Source organism: Mya arenaria, chromosome 7 (assembly GCF_026914265.1).
Source record: "Mya arenaria isolate MELC-2E11 chromosome 7, ASM2691426v1".
NCBI lineage: Eukaryota > Metazoa > Mollusca > Bivalvia > Myida > Myidae > Mya > Mya arenaria.
In genome coordinates, this window is record NC_069128.1 from 42,225,212 (window position 1) to 42,246,947 (window position 21,736).

Here is a 21,736-nt window from a genome sequence, read left to right on the forward strand (position 1 = left end):
TTATGCCACCAAGAACTAGTATTCCAAGTTTCATAACTCGTATGTTAACTCAAAGCAATTGAGCAGAAACTGTTTGGTAATTAATTTTAAGTCACTGCTTCCACTTATACTGCAAGTGATATTGAACGTGAACCGACTGACCCAAATGCAATTCTAAATAATTTTTATGTGCAGAAACCTTAATCCTATTGACACAAAAGTAATCCAATTGTATGTCTTCACAAAACATTCTACAACAATATTTGTCAATTTAACTCAAAGATTGATTATTGTGTTTTAGTCAGACAAACACAGAGATGGCCCTATATCGCTCACTTGATTTGAGAAAGGATTCTAACTTAGTTATTGTTTGGACACTTACTGAACACTTTTGGTCTGACTTTATAATGCAGCTGGTGAAAATATTAAAAGTCCCTTAATAATGGGCTTACAAAAACATAAAAAAATGTATTTGTTTAAAAAATTACAAAGGGCCATAACTCTTACAATATTTAAGTTTGTATTGAGCAGAATAAAAGGCTTTGCCTAAAATACAACCTTAAAACTATATTTACAAGTAAAACAAAAAAATCTACAAGTATGTTTTTAGTATCTGGTTTTTGAGAGTGAATGATCAGAAGAAAACATCACACATTCACAATCATATTAAATAATAATTTAGTTTTTTTAAATTATATTATATTTCAAAAACACTGCAAAAGACAAGACACTTACGTTTCAATTTCTTGATTTAATACAGTGATGATTATAAATTCTTATGAATGGAGATGGGTCTTACACTCTAACCAGTGCAACTTGCATGTTCTTAGTCGCTCAGTTATTACCTTTCTTAAAATTCTCCTCTTGATCTGAGCCACGCCAAAATGATGGGAGATGCTTTTGTTTTTCCATCAGAATGTATAGCACCTCTGTGTTTCTGTTTGTCTCCTGAAATAGTAAAAGTTTATTAATAATAATAACAATAATAATAATCAGTGACTTTTATTGAAATTATTTTCACCGATTGTGCCTTGCACATTGGGGAACAAAGTTGACTTCTGAGGAGAAGATTTTTCCATATAGACATATAGCAAAAAATAGCTCCGCACCCTGGAGCAATGTTTTTTATAAATCAATATCCAGAGAAGAAAATTCATACAGGGAATTGAAACATATTTTGCTTCAAATAAAGACTTTTATCAAAGATAACTTTACTAGCTCTTCATCATATTAAATAAAACTTAACACAGTCTATGCCACACACGGAGCCCCGCATTTGATCTTTTACCAAAGTTTGATTGAGAGTTTAGTTTCACGGGTCTATTAAAGCTGCACTCTCACAGATTAAACATTTTGAAAAAGGTTATATTTTTTATCTTAGAATGAACCAATGTATGCGAAAATGATGACAAAAAAATGTCTTTGAATTCCCGTCAAACATGTCCGAACCAAATTCAAACTATGGATAATCACTGTCATTCACGATGAAATTCAGCACTTCTTGCCCAGTATATATACCCTTACTTTAAGCAGAAGGCAAATTAAAACAAACACATTTGTACGAAATTTAATCAAACTTTAAATGGTAGTAGGATTGTCATTTGTTCACGTAATTTTTAAGAATCAGGAAGTGGGGAACATTATAAAGCCATTTAACAATACAAACAAGACGATTTTCTATTGAATGTACAATAGTAGTACCGGGGTAATATGCAAATAGTTATTATCTCAAGAAAAGGACATCAAGACCAATTCATTTACCAGTAGCATCTGACAGTCAATAATGGTTCTGAGTTTAAAGAGCATAATTTTCATTTTATTGTTTGTTTAATCATTGTATATTTAACACCAGTTGTGAAGAAGGAGTTATCATTATATAAGATTATATTATCTGGCAGTGGTTGAAAATGTAAAGTGAGACCAGTTTTTTACCTGTTATTGAACAAACTGTTATGTTGGCAGGACTGTCCTCCTCAGCAATGCAAGAACAGCAATGACTGGCTGGCACTCTGTAAAATGGCGATTAAAACATTTTGTCCAATTAAAACTGTCCCTTTCTAAACAATCCATCAGCAATATATATAAATGAGCTGCGCCATGTGGAAATGTATCTTGGGAAGTTTCCATTCCATGTAATGATGTCATAAAGATGAGCAGAAGACATTACTTACTATGCAGTAAAAGTTCTTACTTTAACAGTAAAGATATCTTTTTTTGAGAAAATTTATCAAAGTGAGCTCTTTTATGTCATGTTTCTAAGTCTTGTACACATCTATGTTACATATATAAATAATAAACAGGAATAAAATGAGGAGTTGTGTACACACTTATTCCTCCTTATGTACTGTGTAACTCATGAAAAACAATCCATAATTCTAGTAAATCTCTAGAATTCCCTTACTTTTCTCGCTGTACAAAAATGAATGAGGAGTTGCAAACAAGCAGGGCCATAAAACTTTTGCTATTTAAACTGAACCGCAACAGCAATTTAAAGACAGTGATACTCATTGATTGAATAGGCACTTAGACAGCTACATTTTCTGAGAAATGGAGATCAGACTAAATTCTCCAGAGATAATTTATAGATTTATTTGAAATAAAGAACATGTTACAGTGTTTGTGTTAAACTTGTTACTTAACACTGATTTAACAAAATCATTACCTTCAAACTGGTGATAAAATAAAAACAAATATACCTTATTAAACACTGTTTACTATCACATCTGTACCCCTCCCCCCTTCTTACTTAAGCGGCTGTTACCAAAGTAAAGAATGAAAGGTCCACAAGACCAATTATAAACCATGAACCATGAGAATCCTGTTTATTAATTTGATTTTAAATCACCCAAAAGGCTTTCTACACATAATGGTTCCTTAATTTAAATCTAGTCTCCAAAGGTGTCACAGTGGTGATTTCATTGAAAGACTTGAGATACGTTATTTAAAAAAATGATGACAGGAAAGCTTAAACGCAGAAGTCTGGCCGGGTATATGAGCCTGGAAATAAATACGCAAAAGCTCACCATGCTGCTAAGGAGTCTTATATAATTCCCGGCCCCAGTTCAGCTGGAGATATCACACGGCTGGAAAACCGGCCCGGTGCATCCAAGCTTCACCATCGGCAGTATCTGCAAGAGGAGGGTGTAAATCTGGGAAAACGCATTTATAATCAATTTGCGAAAGTTCTTATCCGTCATAAGTAGTGAACATGTATGTGGCTTATAGAACATCTGAAATTAAGTTTAATGAAGGAGACAAAGTTCGGTCTGGGATCTAAACCTGGATTTTGATGGTGAAATTGTAAGGGCCGAATTCAGAACATCCACTCTCACTCACACTCCAACCACATTCCCTTAAGGGACACTCAAATGATCACTTGAGTGGAATATGGGGAGTGACACTCAAGTGATCTGTTCGTATTCACACGCCTCGCTAACACTCCACTTCATCAAGTGAGCAATACAGTATATAATTATACACGTATGTTTACATGATCATATCGGATTATCTGTTTGACTATGGTGATGTTTACATTATACATTGTAAACATATGTTTATTTGAGATTTGAGTACCTTATTGTTAGTTATGGCAACAAACAAATGATAATAAGTGTTATTCTAAAACTGATATTTTCATTTTAAAACAATTGGTTAATAAAAATAAACGTTTTGGGTTGTAAATAACTGTTGCAAAATACGTTTAAATGCATGTTTTTTGTTGTCATTGTTGTTGCTGTTTTAAATATGTAGCCGTTTTCCATTGTATCACGTAATTTAAATATGTATTCATATATAATCTTGCTTTTGTATTCTACATAAAGCGGTCTTGGGCGTTTGAAAATAATATATGGAAGTTGAAAAAATAGCAGATGGATAGAATCAGCGAATGAATCTACTTCTTATGGGGAAATAACACCTCGGAGTGAAAAACAACTCAAGAAATGTAGGGGAAAATGGATGAAGATGACGATAATAATAATAATAATAATGATGATGTTGATGATGATATGGTGGTGTTGGTGTTGGTGGTGCTGCTGCTGGTGTTGGTGGTGCTGCTGCTGCTGATGATGATAATAATAATAATAATAATAATAATAATAATAGTAATAATAGTAATAATAATCCAGCTGAAAGTAGGCTGGAAAATACATATCAATTCCCTTACCACGCTATGAAATGGCCTAGCGGCGTCAAGTTAGCGGCCTGGCGGCCTAGCCGCCTCATGTGACTAGCGGCCTAAAATTGTTTCCTATTCCAAAGCATTTTATATGCGTTCTTTTCTAAAACAATGATATATTAAATGTCCTTTTCATAAATCAACATCCTTTAGCGAATATCAGCATTTCCCCCTTTTCATGGGCTGTTGAATGAGTTTTGGGGATTTTTAGGCCGCTAGGCCACCAGGCCGCCAAGTTCACGCCGCAAGACCGCTCAAGCGTGATGTATTTTGCATAGGAAAACAATTATTTTAGCATTGTTTTAGAAGAAAACTCATATAAAAATGCGCTGAAGTAGAAAACAATTTAAGGCCGCTAATGTACGACTAAAAACATTGATTTATCTTATTTTCCATTTAAACCATTGAACCTTGAAATAGATAACAAATTTAGGCCGCTAGTCCGTCAACCCCACGCCGCTAGGCCGCTAACTTCATGCCGCTAGGATGCTAACTTCACGTACCTTTAGCTGCCTGTCTTTGCAGCCATTGATGAATTGCAAACATCAACATTGCTGGGGGTTCAAGATCATTGTGAAACAAAACAAATATATGATAGGCGCATTCTTTTGAATTTGTTTTGTTTATAGATGGCCACGTTATTGAATGAACATGTACTTCAATGGATTATCCCGGTCTCTTAAATATTGTCTGGGAACGAGCATGTCCCTTATTTGTTCCAAATATTTGATATATTTCATCTTTTCTACTTGCCATGTACTTTTTTCACATACATTCATTCAATTCCTATTCACAACCAATCCTCGAGGGCGGTTCATGTGGCCTAGCCGAGCACTCACAAATGTCCCACTCACGCAAAACACTTGAGTCTCACTCACACCTGTGAATACGGATATACCTTTCACTCGAAAATATCTCGACCGTTATGTGATTACAGAGGATTAACTCATTGAGTGTGAGTGAGAGTGATTGTTCTGAATTCGGCCCTATGTTTTGTTCAAATGAAGTATAAACTTACAGTGAGTACAGAGATATCTTGAAGTCCAGATTTATCGCTTACCTTAAGTTCGTAGGGCTACAATTGAGAGCATTTCTGTAAATTGCAGGAACTGTCCCCTTGAGCCTATTGTCTGTTAGGGGAATGGTGGCTTAGGTGATTGGTGGTACCACTCTGCATTTCTTATCCACACAAAACACAGTGTATCTGAAAATGACAGAGAATGGCCATGCACTTATGAAAGCTATGCTAGAAATACGCCGTTATGAGTGTATCAGATGACATTTCCACACAGAAATTGTGAGGCCTCCAATACAGCAGTACTGACATCAATGACGAAAACATATATATCTGTCATGGAGCTATGCTGGTTCTGTGGCGTCAAAACCACTGCAACTGGGCAATTCACTAGAAACATCTTTTCAGAAAAAAGAAACAACCAATACTGTGTAGCCTTTGTCACCCAGTGAACACCCAGAGCATCTAGTTACTTTGAGCATCTATTTACTTAGAAGTAGCCACATTAAGATCTCAAATTAACAAAAAAGTGTATCCGTAAGCTTTCAAATACTGAACGAAGTGCAACTTTAAGGGGGGCTGCGAGCAAATATTGTCAAGGGCAGAAATCTCGCAGAAGTTTGAAAAAGATTATGCAAAGCTCTAGCTTGATGATTTTGGCCCAATTTCAAATTGTTACTCAGGAACACGGCGGCGTAAATTTAATCTAACATCAATATAGTTACACAGGAAAATAAGAAATAGCTTTAAACTCTCTAACATTCATGGCAGAGTGTCTGATGACGGTCCAGTATGCCAAAAGGATGGAGAATATGTGAAGCATGCACATACACACCTTTACAGCCCAACATTTGGTTATGGTTTCACAGTTATTCATTTACACAAACTCACAATCAATCAATCAATGCACACCCACCTGGAAAGGTACGACATCCTTTGGAAGAGATGAATCTTGCAGTCTGGTAGACGGTTGCTGACTTAACTTTAATGTCCCAAGCAGCAACTGCAATTAGATAAACATGTTGATGTTCGCACTAAAACAAAGCTTAGTGAGTTAAATTAAACATGCAACCTGTTGGCTGGGGTAACATATCTAAATCCTCAAATGGATGATCTGATCCCAGCCAACAGATCAGCGAAACACGAATTGTATTGCGTGTCCGGGGGGGGGGGTCCCAAGGATATATCTTGACGCAACTTACCATAGCCGCCTTGCGTTTTTGTTCACAAAGCCGGCACACACAGTTCATTCTCTGTTTGCATGTTGTGTACTGAAAAGTTCCAGCTTTCCATGACACTTGCAATAAACCTATCCATGAATTAAAACAAATTAACAAATAACTACCAGGTAATTATGGAAAAATAAATGTCATTTTTTACTTGATTGATAAATACAACTTATATTGCAGTCAAACTGGATAAAATATCAGAAAAATGTGTCCTGTTCCAAAAAGTGTGTTTTAAAGTTGCAGACAATAGTCCAAAGACCAAGAATTTAAGTGTTTAGACAGGGGCAGGCAAATCTTAAAAAAAATGTCAAAATTTTAAAATTTAAATAAAACTAAAATTGTACAAACCTTATATAAATCATGTGTACACTTGAGAATATATACAAGGATACAATGTACACATAATCAAACGCTACCTGAGAGAATCATTTTTTTTTCAAGAACTACTTGAAGGGGTACTGTGACCCGCAAGCATTTCGTTGTGGGCGGACACCTTTAAACCTCTTTCCCGCACATTAATTAAACACATCTTATGTTTTGTCAGTGCCGGTTTTGATGACCAGTATAAATCTAAAAGCAGTTTTTCTGCAAATATTTACCCAAATGATTTGGATGAATGCTTAACAAGAAAGTGCAGTGTACACAATCAAATAAAGTATTTAGTGTTCCAGAAATAATGAGCAATCTGAAATCTGACCCCTTACATTCCTTAAATATTCACAAAGAGTTAAGTTCAAATTTAAGCAACATAAATCACATTCAAGCAGAATAATTTTAAGCAAAAATGAGCATGAAAATAGAAACCAACTGAATTGTATTTTCAAATGTTCCATCTGTGTTTGTTTGTTATCTTTTTATGATTCAAATGGTAAAAAATGGTGCAAATGTGAGAAGCTCTGAAGAAGAAAACTGATATTTTAATAGAAATAGTGATGAAATCACTGACATTATGTTTACTTAGCATCTAAAGCAACAGACCAACCAGACCTACCAGTATGCTAATCTATATTTAACTGCTAAATTTTAAAAACTCTAAACATACAGATAAGATAGATCTGTAGCGCAGTTGTTTACATTGTGTGATTAAAATTAAATTTTGGTGGTGATTAGTATAAATCCAAGATTTGTTTTCAGAAGATCAGCAATTATGTTTTTTCTTTGTCTCAATGAAAAACGTAATGTTCAAGTTCATAAGCGCTGTTTAATCTGAGAATTTCCCTTGGTGTGAACCGCTTACTGTGTCCAAGTCATCCAAGCTGAATCTAAGACATTACTACAATATGGGCAATTTGCTCTGCCATTTTTATAGACAATTGTGTATTCCAAAGGTATTCTTTTGGTACATTGAACTCACAACAATATTTGAACTCCTGACGTCCAGCACCGCTGTCAGATTATCTAATCCAACCACTATGCCATTGCATGCTCTTTACTGAATGAAAGATAAATGAATACTCACAATTTTGAACAGTATTTTTTTGGTCACAGATAGCAACCTTTTAACCCCACTTTAACCTGTCTTCCCTATTTGGCAAACAGAGAATTTTTAGAAAATTTGTTATCTGATGATCCTGTAAATTTTGTGTGGATATACTAAATACTTTTCGAATTTAGCAAATCAAAACTAACATTTTGGGTTTATTCAGTGTAGACCCTAAAATATCAATTTGATTTATAAGTATGTAGGTTTGTTCAAAAGCTCAGTACAGTTTACTTTACTTGTTAAGTTATCCAATTTCTGTAAATAAATGTTACTAAACTTGACTATAAAATACTGTAGGGGGGCGTGTCGTAAAGTTAAGAAAAAATCCAAATAAAAATAATGCAACAGTCAATTGCAGCATGGGCCCCCAAGGTCCTGCTAATAGCGGGGACTTTGACTTTCCGTCCAGCCAATCCCAGGTAAAATTCCCGCTCTGCACAGACAAACAGCAGGTAAAAGCCCTGTCCAATGAATTATGGTCATTTCGTAACCGCTCATTGTTGGTCATTTCGTAACCATTGTGTTAGTCAATTCGTAACCGTTAAGAAATCGAATGGTCATATCTTAACCGTTGACTCCTATAATTATGAGGAATTAGTTTAATACCATTTGAATTTACAAAATAAGTTTATGGTAAGTATAAAACATAAAAATAACAACATAAACAAAGTCAAATCTAGTAGTTGTATTCCTTCTTTATTCCTAATAGTGTAGTGCGATTTGCCAATAAACTCTGAAACTATGACAAATAGAAACATTCACACTAGCTATTTTTTATGTTGCGAAGGAAATATTATAAGTAGGCTGAATATTAAATGTAATAATTTTTTAATTCATAGATGTTCTACCATTAAGAGGAATTGTGACCTTAAGCCAATATTTTTTAAATATATAGACCATATAACTTTAGAATTTCATTTTTTTTAAATTGCATAGAAGTATTGTCAAATGTAGTAAGTTTGCCGAATGAGAGTATGCGCTTTTTATATGCTTATTGTATTAAAAATGTGCCCATATGTTTAATTTTGTATCTTGTTATTGGAAATTAATACATTGGAAACTCACTAAACCGGACAAGGTCCGGACTGGGCAAAATTTCCGGTTTAGTGGGGATTCGATGTATGGAGTAAGTTTACTCAATATATTAACTGAGTTAACCTTTAAAGGCTTTTGTCCTCTAGGGACAGTTCAATTCTCCGACGTTTAGACGGAGGTTGAGACATGATTAAAGCGCTTGCAAAAGTGATAAGCATAATTAAACATTTCTGCGTTTTTATAACCATCTTTTTTCCAAATCTTGAAATAAAACAACTCTCGTAATTTAATGCTTGTTTAGTATGTTTGATAGTTTAATTAAAGCACCGCTCTAATTTGATTTAATCATAGAAGTCTTTAGATAAAACAACACTTCAAAATGATCACTAAAAAACCGTTTCTAGTTCTTTATTTTCTGCAACAAACAAATAAATGTTTTAATCAATTTTCTTTTCACAAGTTTGATTATCGTTTGATTATCGCGCGACAGTCAATCCACAGCGCAATCATCATTATCGATTATCGTGTTAACACAACATCACAGGTGTAATATTTAACGACGTACCAGCTGTCAAAACAAAATGACACGTGATTCGCGAATTCCTAATATACAGAATTATTTTGACATGTTTGAACAAAACGTCTGGTTTTGTAAGGTAAAATTACGTTGACAACTAACAAATTTTCTCGATTTTTTGTCCGGTATCCGGAATTCCGGGGTTCAGGTTTTGTAGGGATTTTTTTACATTGAAAATAGAGGGGGAAAACCGGGACTCTGAAAGAAGTAAAATTCCAGTATCCCGAGGATTCCGGTTTGGTGGAGATCCGGTTTAGTGAGTTTCCACTGTACCATAACTAATAATTTTAGGCTGTTTTTTGTCGGTTTCGGATATAAAGTATGCATAATATGGATCAATTGAGAAAAGAACAGAACAAATTTTTTTTCGTTTTAAACAATTCAAACAAATATAGTCAATGAAATAGGTCAAGAATGATCATTTATGTAAACGTAATTTTACTCAAAAATACATCGCGATCAGTCTTAAATTATTGTTTATAAGTAAGCAAAATGTAAGAAATTAATTAACATATTTTGGTAGTATAACAAATCATTTCTAATTTACCATGATATATATCTAATAACTATTGAGTAACATAAATTATTGGCTTGTTACTAGTGAGAATTTGAGTAATGTCTCCCAATTGGTGTCTTGGTTGCTGTGCCATATACATCCAGGTTCGAACAATATACTTAACGAGGTGCTAAGTGTACTATTTATCACCTTGTTAAATGGTGGTTACCATATGAGCAATTGATTTATTGATGGTTACGAATTGACTAACAAAATGGTTACAAAATAACCAAGATTCAGCAGTTACGAAATGGTAAGGTTACGAAATGACCAGATCCCCGTCAAATGCCCCTGGGGGCATCCTAGGTTAGGCCCATTCCCTGTTTTCAGCGCAAAAACAATAACACTGCATTCACTCAGCACTGCCGGTCCACCTGGAACGTAAAAACATGGCCCATTTCCCCTGCTATCCCTGGTATAAACAAGACCTGCCTGGGGGCCATGGTTACAATTGACTGGTGCATAACTGTGGCAGAATAAGGGAAATATTTTATTGTTGCATTTATTATCAAATATGAAAATTTAAGACACATGCAAAAAGCCACAATACGAATTGGTGATAGAGTTCGTTCTGTTCTGCTATTCAAAGGTGATGAGAATGACAAATGACATGACATTGACAAACAAAATGTAAGGCATTTGTATCATTTCGTCTTTTATTTATTAAAATCTTAGATGTTAAGGGAGAAAATCCCTTTTTAGATTGGAACATACCAAAACATAATAAGCGACGATGTAGTGGTAAACCAAGTTTGCTAGAAATCAATCGAGTTTCTCCAAAATGCAAGCAAAAATTACACCGGATGTTGATACTAGTGATTTAGTTTCGGATGAACAAAATCCGGATAAATCATTTGCTTTTCATCCAAAGGGTGGACGATTTATACTACTGTACAAAAGTCATAAAAATAAACGAAAAAAAACGTTAAATATGTATTTTAAACACTTGCCAAGTTACCATTCTCTTTCCGTAAGAGATGAACGCCATACTGCATAATTGCACGGAGATGGTACCACGGAGATACCCGAAAATTTCCGTTATATTCCGGAAAGTTAAATTTCTGTATACTTGAAAATTTGGATGCTGATGGTACACGAAATATCGAATTTCCTTATTTCTGTTTTTTATGGAATGAAACTTCGGGATAATATACAATAGGCTTTAAATAAAGTAAAACAAATAAAAAATGCTTAGTATATAGCTATATTTGACCCAAATTATGATTTTTTCCCTGGTCGCCTTAATAGCTATTTTTATGGATACACAAATATACACGCACAAAAGTTTAAGAATATTTTTTTTGATAATAAAAGATAATAAGATTTAAAACAATGAAATGATCTCGTAAATAAACATTCAAGCTTATCAACTTACTATCAATGGACATTTTTATTGACATTTGATACATCAAATCTGGACTGAAAATATTAAGGAGACCAATTTTTGTCGCCTTAATCCAGCGGTCCCCATAATGCCTAGATTAATATATATATGGTCACCTTAATATCTGTAGTAGATATATATATATATATGTATCACATGTTATACCTTGTTGTTTCCCATTTCTTATTACCACCATTTCTGTTTGTTTTTTTAAATCTTTTATAATTTAGCATTGCTTATTTTTCTGAAGGTAAAATAATGACTAGCCCTCCGCACGTTTTATAAATATACAATAGGACTGCTTTTGCATAATTGTCAGTATTTCAGAAAGTCATACGCTTATATCTCATGTTCTTATATGATCAACATTTATTAAATAGAATGAATCATTTGTCATCTTAAAGAATATATATGGTTTGTTTGTGACAAAAGTTTGAAACGTTTGGTACTTGATATACCTAAACAGGAAATGACGTCATAAACATACACAAAGATTTGACGTCACTCTCTAAATGAAAGCAAATTTCGAGTGTTGAATTAAGATATTGACTGAATCTCACTTAGTATGCATTATACATATAAGGGCAGTAAAATGATCGGATGAATCTAATGTAAAATATGCATTTCTAAACATTACTGGTCCAATCCTTGTATGCATAAATTAAAACAAGTCTTCGAAAGTACTCATATTACTTATCTCATAAAGTGAAGTACATACTTACATAAAGCTTTTAAATGAAGATCTACTTAACAAAGACAATATAACTCATTTTGTTGTTATATTATGTTGCTTAACATATACATTTATGTATTGCAGAATCCATCCATTGGTGTGTATGTATTGAATGTTCGATACTGCTGTCTTTGAAATGTGTGATTTTTAATCCGTAAAAACGTTCACTTGAATAGGATTTCTATTTTGCATCATGTTGGCACTGTATTACAAGACGTTCAAGTTTTCTTTTATCATGCCCTTTTTATCTGTACAAGTTATTGTATAGCATATCAAATTATTAAAGCACATACCTTAAAAGGTAATCCTCACATGCTCGAATTACGATGTCACTTTAAATGTTTATTTGTGTTTATTTGTTGTTGTTTTTCTCACGGCTTATGTGACTTATTGAACCTGCATCCAAAAATAAACTGTCTATTCTTTAATTATTCCTTGTACAATCATTCAGCAAAGCATATAGCTAGAGCTAGATAAAAATATAGTTTTCCACATAAATATTTAAATATGTTAGTAAGCTCGTCAAATTTCCTCAACTAGTTGAATGAATTGTTACGTCTCGTGACAAAACTTTTAAATCAAAACCATTATCTAAGCACATATTTATGTGTATGGCTGTATTGTTTTTACATATTGAAGTGTTCAAACCAATAATATTACATTAAAAATTACGTTTACAAATTGTAAATTGAATTATAAAAGTTAGGACATGACCCTGATTTGCACAATATTGTATCTTTGACATGTATAACTAAGGTTAGAATGTGCCTTTTATGATTTAACGCTAGTCGTGTTAGTTGAATTGTTCCCACTATCCAGCATCTGCCTTGGTGCTAGCATTTGGCCGATCTTGTTTTTCGATCAAATTAACGCTTTCCTTAGTTTGGGATAACAATTAAATATATATCATTTCATTTTCTTGCGTAGAGATTAATTCTGATAATGGCAGTATAACAATATAACGTAGATAAATGCTCACACGTATAGGATAGTATATGTTAACAGTATTATGTTGTGATTGCATGTACTTCTTGTTAGCTTCAAACACGTGGTTATAAATAAAAAAAATAATACACAAAATGATTACCGTTTGAATGCCATCTGGGAATGTAAAAATCAAATCGATGATACCAAAAACCTCCGACGGATCTTGACATCAACTGTTCCAGTTGGTTGAGTCCCTAAGAAACAAAATGACATAACACATGTTAGCTCAACAACGTATTTGATCAAATTCTGCAAGGAAAGGAAATGTTTTTTAAGTAGCAACAGAAAACTTTCAACAACTCGTCTCGGGCGTTAAGATGCATCGCCAATTGTATTGGTTTAAACATTGATCATATTATTGACCCACAGAACAACCCATTATCTAACTACTCGCAAAACTTTACACCAATGCATGCAATGAATAGTACGTAAAAACGTTTTAAATATTTTCTTTGAAATAATCACTTTTTACATTTTGAAATGAACTGTCCAATCATTTTTGTTTTGTTACCCATTCAATACGCAGTTAATAAAAGATAACTTACACTTGATATTGTCCTTCAGGGATGAAAGCTGTGCAGTAACAACCGCTCGTTCCTTAAAGCAGACAAAAAATGGATGACCTAAACGTTTAATTAATGGTATAAGCAACGCATTTTAATCAATATATATACATTAAAAAAGGTATACTAAATATCACGCCTATGTTTCTGCTTTGGATTCGATACGAAAACCTTCCTAAAATAACAGACACCAGTGCGCCTACCACTTGCACAAAACCAACGCGACTAATCAAACATGTTCACCCTCAACATTACTACAAAAAAGACCAGTGGGCTTGATATCAAGCCTATTTAACCTCTCTCGGGGGTTCAAACAACTAACCCTTCTAGAAGTACTTACACCGGTGAGCTAACATGAACGCTTTTTGAACAACTCGTTGGTTCAAACACATTTCCGTTATACAATTACATACGCTGGTGCGCTAACATAAACGCCTTTTTTACCTCCCGGGAGTTCAAACACCTTACCTTTATACAATTACATACACCAGTGCGATAACAATCCCACCTATTTAACCTCCCGGGAGTTCAAACACCTTACCTTTATACAATTACATACACCAGTGCGATAACAATCCCACCTATTTAACCTCCCGGGAGTTCAAACACCTTACCGTTATACAATTACATACACCAGTGCGATAACAATCCCACCAATTTAACCCCCGGGAGTTCAAACACCTTACCGTTATACAATTACTTACACCATTGCGATAACAATCCCACCTATTTAACTTCCCGGGAGTTCAAACACCTTACCGTTATACAATTACTTTCACCATTGCGATAACAATCCCACCTATTTAACCTCCCGGGAGTTCAAACACCTTACCTTTATACAATTACTTTCACCATTGCGATAACAATCCCACCTATTTAACCTCCCGGGAGTTCAAACACCTTACCGTTATACAATTACTTTCACCATTGCGATAACAATCCCACCTATTTAACCTCCCGGGAGTTCAAACACCTTACCTTTATACAATTACTTTCACCATTGCGATAACAATCCCACCTATTTAACCTCCCGGGAGTTCAAACACCTTACCTTTATACAATTACTTTCACCATTGCGATAACAATCCCACCTATTTAACCTCCCGGGAGTTCAAACACCTTACCTTTATACAATTACATACACCAGTGCGATAACAATCCCACCTATTTAACCTCCCGGGAGTTCAAACACCTTACCTTTATACACTTACATACACCAGTGCGATAACAATCCCACCTATTTAACCTCCCGGGAGTTCAAACACCTTACCTTTATACAATTACTTACACCAGTGCGATAACAATCCCACCTATTTAACCTCCCGGGAGTTCAAACACCTTACCTTTATACAATTACATACACCAGTGCGATAACAATCCCACCTATTTAACCTCCCGGGTGTTCAAACAACTTACCTTTACACAATCACTTACACCAGTGCGATAACAATTCCACCAATTTAACCTCCCGGGAGTTAAAACACCGAACCAACCTTCGACTATTTTAACTACTTATTTCACGTTTATGTTCTCGCTCGGAGTTTCGACACCAATCTTTCCTATAATTCACAAACCAGTGCGCTTTTTATCATGCAAATTGTCCCGCTGGTGGATTCGAACCCCAACTTCAATCAATTACTTAAAAATCACTACGTTTTATATCACACCTTTGTCCCCGCACTTGGCTGAAATCTAAGAGTTATCTTTAATTATAGTGCAAAAGTAACAGAAGATAATGGTTGAGATAGTAAGTATAATAGAAAGTCCTTCCATTGATTTAAAATTGAAAATATACACTGTGCAATTTTATTTCATAAGGACTAGTGGAGCACCTTCCGTAATAAACCAAAGAAAAAAAACTGTCATTCATAATGTTAAAACGTTATAGATAAATTATATTAATATTTTAATTAAATCTTACTAATAAAGTAACAACAAATAAGAATAATAAATAATAAAAATTGGGGTATATAAGAAATGCCCGAATCCATAAATACACTTAACGGACAAATTTCTGTTATTTCTGGGTAAGTCGTTCTTTATTACATTATTTAAATACTGAAATATACAATTAAGCTAACAAAAACATCTGTTGTTGGTAAATGTTTCTACAGGGGTTTTGTTCAATTCATGAATACTTGTCTATTTAATGTTGTTCGTAAAAAAAGTTGCTGTACTAAATATCACAGTAGTATGGCTACTTCCAATGTCCATTGAATTACTTTACAGTACAATGATGTTCTATATATTTATATAAATATAAACTAATATAATATAATATATATTGCCCAATAATATGAACCTCATATATGTAGGTTCATATTTATTGGACATCTTATTGATTAATATATTGGTGTGGACTAATACCAGCATCTAAAGAAAACAAAAACAACAACGGACACAACACTGTTACTTCCAGATGAAATCAAACAGCCAAATTTTACGCCTGTCCTCTCCTTAAACATTTACTAAACCATTGTCTATACGTCCCGCTTACCAGCACGCCTTTATTCTCAATTATAATGGGGGTTCGAGCCCCAACCTCCACACAATTGCACAAAAATTATAATGCGCTTCCAAGTACACCTAAGTTCCCTGTCGGGTTTGGAGCACCAAATATCCAAACAATACACCAGAACAAGTGTGTCAATTACGCCGCGTATGTTCAACCGCGTTGGGTGGTTCCCCCTCAAACAAGTTTCACAACAGTCAATGCGCTCACTGTCTCGCTCATCTATTCATCTGGATTAATTTGTTTGCAATATTCATTTGATCTACAGCAATGATTATATCACCACACAAAACAACTTAATACTCTAACACAAGGACGATACTGAGTTTAAAAGTGCACTCATGGTTCTGCTTGTCGCACTAACTCAATAGCTACGTCTGAATAATCAAAGATCAGATCGGTTACAAGCAGCAATATGATCCGCATGGTATGGAGAAAAGACCGTTGCTCAGTCAGTCATGCTTTACTTATTATTGTCATTGAGGTCTTTATTCATACACAAAGGTAAGTATTGTTCACATTCGTTGTCTTTCGTATTTTTAATAGGGTTGCCATTTGTTGGAATGCTTAACAGTTCATTCAGCTGCATTTATTTAGTGCTGTCACGTACTTTGTCGTGACATTTGCACTTATTGCATTGGTAGTTTTGTAATGATATGTTTTAGTCCAATTCCATTACTAACACATGTGGGATTATGTTAAATTTGATAATCAGCATGAATATAAAACAGCCACCGTGGGAGAGCGATTCGGGTCTAAAGAGAGTTCAAATCCTTAAATGAACTAGACACGAGTTGTTACGCTTCATATATTTATCGACACTCAACTCGGGGCTTTAACATGTTTAACAAAAACAACCTTTATGGCTTTCGTTAAAGAGAACAACATTGCTAAAACGCTAATTGACAGGTTATTTTGATTGAAACGATCATGTGAACTGCAAGGTGTTCGGAAGACAAACTGCGCAACTGTCAACCATTCCGCGCAATTTGTTGAAAGGGTAAACTCAGCTGAGACAGCTTGAGAGTGACATCATTGTCTCTTTTTTATCAAAAGCATGTAAAATATGTATACTCGACCGCATATTAGCTCAAATTGACAATTCTATGGTTATTATTGAGAAAATATTGTATTTGCCGATTTTAGGAACATCTATTGTCTAGTCCATTAAAACTGTGAAGACCAATATTCATGCAATTATTTGTTTAATGTATATTGTATTTTGATCAACCCATAATTTGAGATTGTTGACGATTTAAGAGTTTAAACTGAAAACACTAAATCGCCGAACGTATTTGTGTTGTATATTCGTGTTTTCCATTCTTGCAGCGATGAACGGTATCCCAAACAAGATATGATTCTATAATTAATCTTGGCCTTTATCTTGATATTCACATGTGTAAGAAAAATGTAGTTGCGTTTGTGCAATGATTTAGTTTAAAAACAACTATCTCTATGAAAACCGCAACTCCTCTTCTGAGTTTAAAAAAATAAATAATAATAAAAAGCAGGTGAGTTTTAATTATATATACTTACGAACATACTATCGTACAGAAACATGCAGACATTGCGTTGTGCCTTATATATCTTTCAAAATGGAATCGCAATATGTTTTGGTAAACATACATATTGGATATGTGCTTTACGGATAAGCATTTGATCTACATGTTCAACAATGCATTTCAAATGCGCGGAATTGAAAATATATAATGTACAGCTTATTCAAAAAATGAAGACAACAAACAACTTCTAGATAAATACCAATGTCGATAAACATAATATTTAGCAACAGTTCAAATTATTTCATATTCGGAATGACGTTTATACTGTATGCAAACACGAAACAATGAGAATAAATCTTAGTAGAAATATTTTCGAATTATAACGGTCTTTTTAACGTTTTGTAGCTAATGGCAAGTAACTAATCTTAATGAAATAAGAAACATCATTTGCGTATTTTTCGATTTTGAAATAAAAAATTATACATATACAAACATTTGCTCTTGTCAAGACAAATGCAAGAGTTTTACAACAAGTACTACCCCTGTCTCCATGAACGCTTTGATTCATAAAACATCTTTGTAAATGTCTCACCCTGTTTATTCGTCAAGGTCATGTTTTACTTTTATCAGCTCATCACATAGCTCGTTCCTTGTTTGAAAAAGTGTCGGAATGTTCTAACACCCCTGATTCTCATAAGTCACGCTTATTAGCCTGTTCTGTTCGTTTTTGACTTGATATATGAATAGCAAGGATTTAAAAATATGCCCGTTTTACATAGGTTTCTATTATGTCATGTTTATGCAAATACATGTAAAAAACTTATATATGATAATAGATAACTGACCTTTTCAGATTTATCTATGTCCGGTTTTGTTTTTAGTAAATCGTGTTCGAATCCCTTCCTTGTCTGAAAGCAGCAGAACGGTAGGATAGTACCTAAATAGTTTTATTTCGATTATCAGACCAAAAAGACACAATACAACGCGTTAATCGAATTTTATATATAAGAACTATATACAATGTACTTTTAAACATTTGTTTCATAGTCAGGGTTTACAAATGCTATAGGTTCACTATTCTCGCTTTTCCTTTAAATCATTGCGAAGATATTCAAAACAAATGATTTTAAGAGGTTTTACCTTTTCTGAAAGATCTTGTTTAACTCGTTTCAGCTCATCACGCAGTTCCTTCTGTGTCTGGAATAGTGAATGAATTTGTAAGATTACATATCAGTATGTATAACAGTTACTATTTTTATTGCATACAGTTCAACCATAATATAGGGGGCCAGTTCCACGACACAAATAAGACGAGAACAAATCTGACCGTCTGAAGACATTACTTATAATAAGAGTCCAAGCATTTTTCTAAAAGGGCTTCATTCCCCGCTTCGTAAGTATTCATATGTACCGCCGAATATTGCTTGACTCATATCAACACAGGCTATGGATCAATATACTCTAAGCCAGAGACACACCATGTGTATAACACCACATACATACCGTATATGCAAACAGAAGTTTTTTTAAGATGATTTCGCTGTTGGAACTGGTTTATAATTATAAGGCATCACTTTGGTTTCGACTTTATCAACAAATTGTTTAGATATTCGATTAAATGGCCACAATCGAAGATACCACATTCCTATACGTAATATAATTGTTCAACAATATATGAAGTGAGCAACCATTGATACACAGTTTACATGCTGTCTGCTGAAACCTATTAGGGTATCGCCTTCCGACGGCCAAGCAAGCACAATATTACACGGCGCTTAAAAAGACTAATCATATCTCTATTCATCTACTTGTAAAATAACTTATATAGAAAACCTACCTTTTTATAATTCTCTATGTCCTGTTTCGCTTTCAGTAAATCTTGTTCGAACTGCTTTCTTTTCTGATGCGACCAAACGGAAGGATATTACAACGTTAGCAGTTTAAATTGCACTATCAGAACAGAAAGGAAATGCAATGCTTCTATCGAATATTATATACAAAATCTAAATATAGTATGCATCCTAAAGCTGTTTTATCGTAAGGGTTTACTAATGTAAGAGGTGCACTAGTCTGGCGTTCCCTAAAATTCTTTGCGAACATATTCAACAAATGATTAAAAAATAAAAAGGAAATCATAGTAAGGTATACATTAAATAGAAAATTATGATTTGACGCGCATTACTAGTGACCGGTTACACGTCTCTTCCGAAGAGTTAACACGTATTCGACTCGACCTGCAGTTTCGACAGATACGTGCTTACACACAGTACTCGATCTAAAACAGGTCCTTAGAAAAGCGTCAAATTATAATTTCCCTTATGTCTGTTGTCAGTTTAAATAGTTGCTGTGTTATTATCGGAGTTTCATTCGTGCTGTTCGATGAAATATGGCGTTTTATTAGTTAATTAAACAACAGTGAAAATTTCACTGAAAAATAAGAAGTGAAAATATTAATTGTACTTTTTATACTTGACATTTGTATAGACTGGATTTAATTTTGTTTGCCGGTTTTCTTCATATTGTCATACATTTATTCACTTACTTGTCAAATATTTTTTTATAGAAAACTTACGTTTTCAGATTTATCTATGTCCTGTTTCGCTTTCAGTAACTCTTGCTCGAACTGCTTTCTTGTCTGAAAGCGGTAAAACGGCAAAATATTATTAGTTAGCCGTTAAAATTGGAACTATCATAACAGAAAATATCAATGCAAAGCGTCTATCGAATTTAATTGTTTTGGTTTTAACAATTTGTTGATTTTGCTTATACATAACAAAACAATCTTATTGTTTTGCCCAATCAAGTGAATTCTGTAACTTTTTTTTTATTTTTCGCTGGAGAAGCCTCCCATAACTTCAATACACAAAAGTACGATACATCTTCATACGCACTAGCCATTACATATTTGGACATTTGAGGTAATTTATATCATTATATACTGAAAACGAAAAAAAAGAGTAATTCATAGTAAGGTATACATATTAAATCGAACATTATGATATGACGCATTACAAGTGATGGTCTATATGTCTAGTACGGGGAGTTAACACGTATTAGACTCGACCTGCGTGTCAACTTCAATGCCATCAACTTGATGACGCCGCAAATCGTTTTAACTTATACAATGAATTACATGCAAAAATACAAGTACTCAACGATCAGATACAGATCTCATATTCAATTACCTTAAAGTAAATCCTTACTGTACAAACTGTAAATATAGTTTGATGCAGTGTTGTTTGTACGTTATGTATCTGCCGTTTATTGCATGGCTTGCCAAAGCATTGTGCCTTTACACAGGGCCTCTGTTAAACATTTAGCTATTTTCAGTGTAGCTTCCATTCAATAGTAGGACAATGAGGTATATTGGACAAAGGGCGAAACAATAACTAAGACCTTTTCTACAATTCAATTAATTGTATTTATATAAGCATCTTTCAAAAATGTTCTATCATTGGTTTTGATTCAGTTGAATCCATAAAGTCCATTTCAAAAGGTTATGTTTTTGTTGATTGTCTTCAATTACTTACGAGAAGAAACAAAACAGTGTTATTCTTACCCAAAACTTTGTTTGACGATAATATTGGTGTGATATTTAACCACAACGTGTTATTCTGTGGCTGTTAAAGTGATCTTGCGAAGACAAAACGGTCCCGATGATACTTAATCATAGTTGCTACGTTCTATTGTATCGTATTTTAAGACAATGTTGTGTAATGCTTTACACGATCAGATGTGTACAAACCTTTTCTGAGATATCTGATTCGTGTTTGGCCTGATTCAAGAGTACAGTGAGCTCTCGCCGGGTCTGAAATCAAACATGAAAACCTTTAAAATTAAAAGTTCTTTAAATAAATTACACGTTTGAAAAATGATTTTACTATCGGTCAAATTTAGTCAAATCAGAATATTCTTATACGTAGTACGATGCAATATGATATACTTTCACAGGCCAAAATAAATGATTATTTAGATTTCATGCATTGAGTTCATAGAACACTACA

The 21,736-nt window shown here is 33.9% G+C and overlaps 1 protein-coding gene across 2 annotated transcripts in view; it reads right to left on the bottom strand.

Moving 5' to 3' along the window:
* Positions 1-21,736, bottom strand: part of LOC128241749 (uncharacterized) — a 60,363-nt gene that overhangs the window by 17,028 nt on the left and 21,599 nt on the right. The window contains exons 3-9 of one of the 2 annotated variants that reach the window (XM_052958816.1): positions 21,478-21,540; positions 20,305-20,367; positions 19,570-19,632; positions 18,873-18,929; positions 18,578-18,640; positions 13,701-13,752; positions 13,245-13,349 (exon numbers count right to left, since the gene is read on the bottom strand). In XM_052958816.1, the coding sequence (XP_052814776.1) occupies positions 13,285-13,349; positions 13,701-13,752; positions 18,578-18,640; positions 18,873-18,929; positions 19,570-19,632; positions 20,305-20,367; positions 21,478-21,540 (426 nt within the window). In that variant the 3' untranslated portion in view covers positions 13,245-13,284. Of the gene's footprint in view, positions 1-13,244; positions 13,350-13,700; positions 13,753-18,577; positions 18,641-18,872; positions 18,930-19,569; positions 19,633-20,304; positions 20,368-21,477; positions 21,541-21,736 lie in introns of those variants that run through there. The other variant, XM_052958817.1, reaches the window with a different exon arrangement.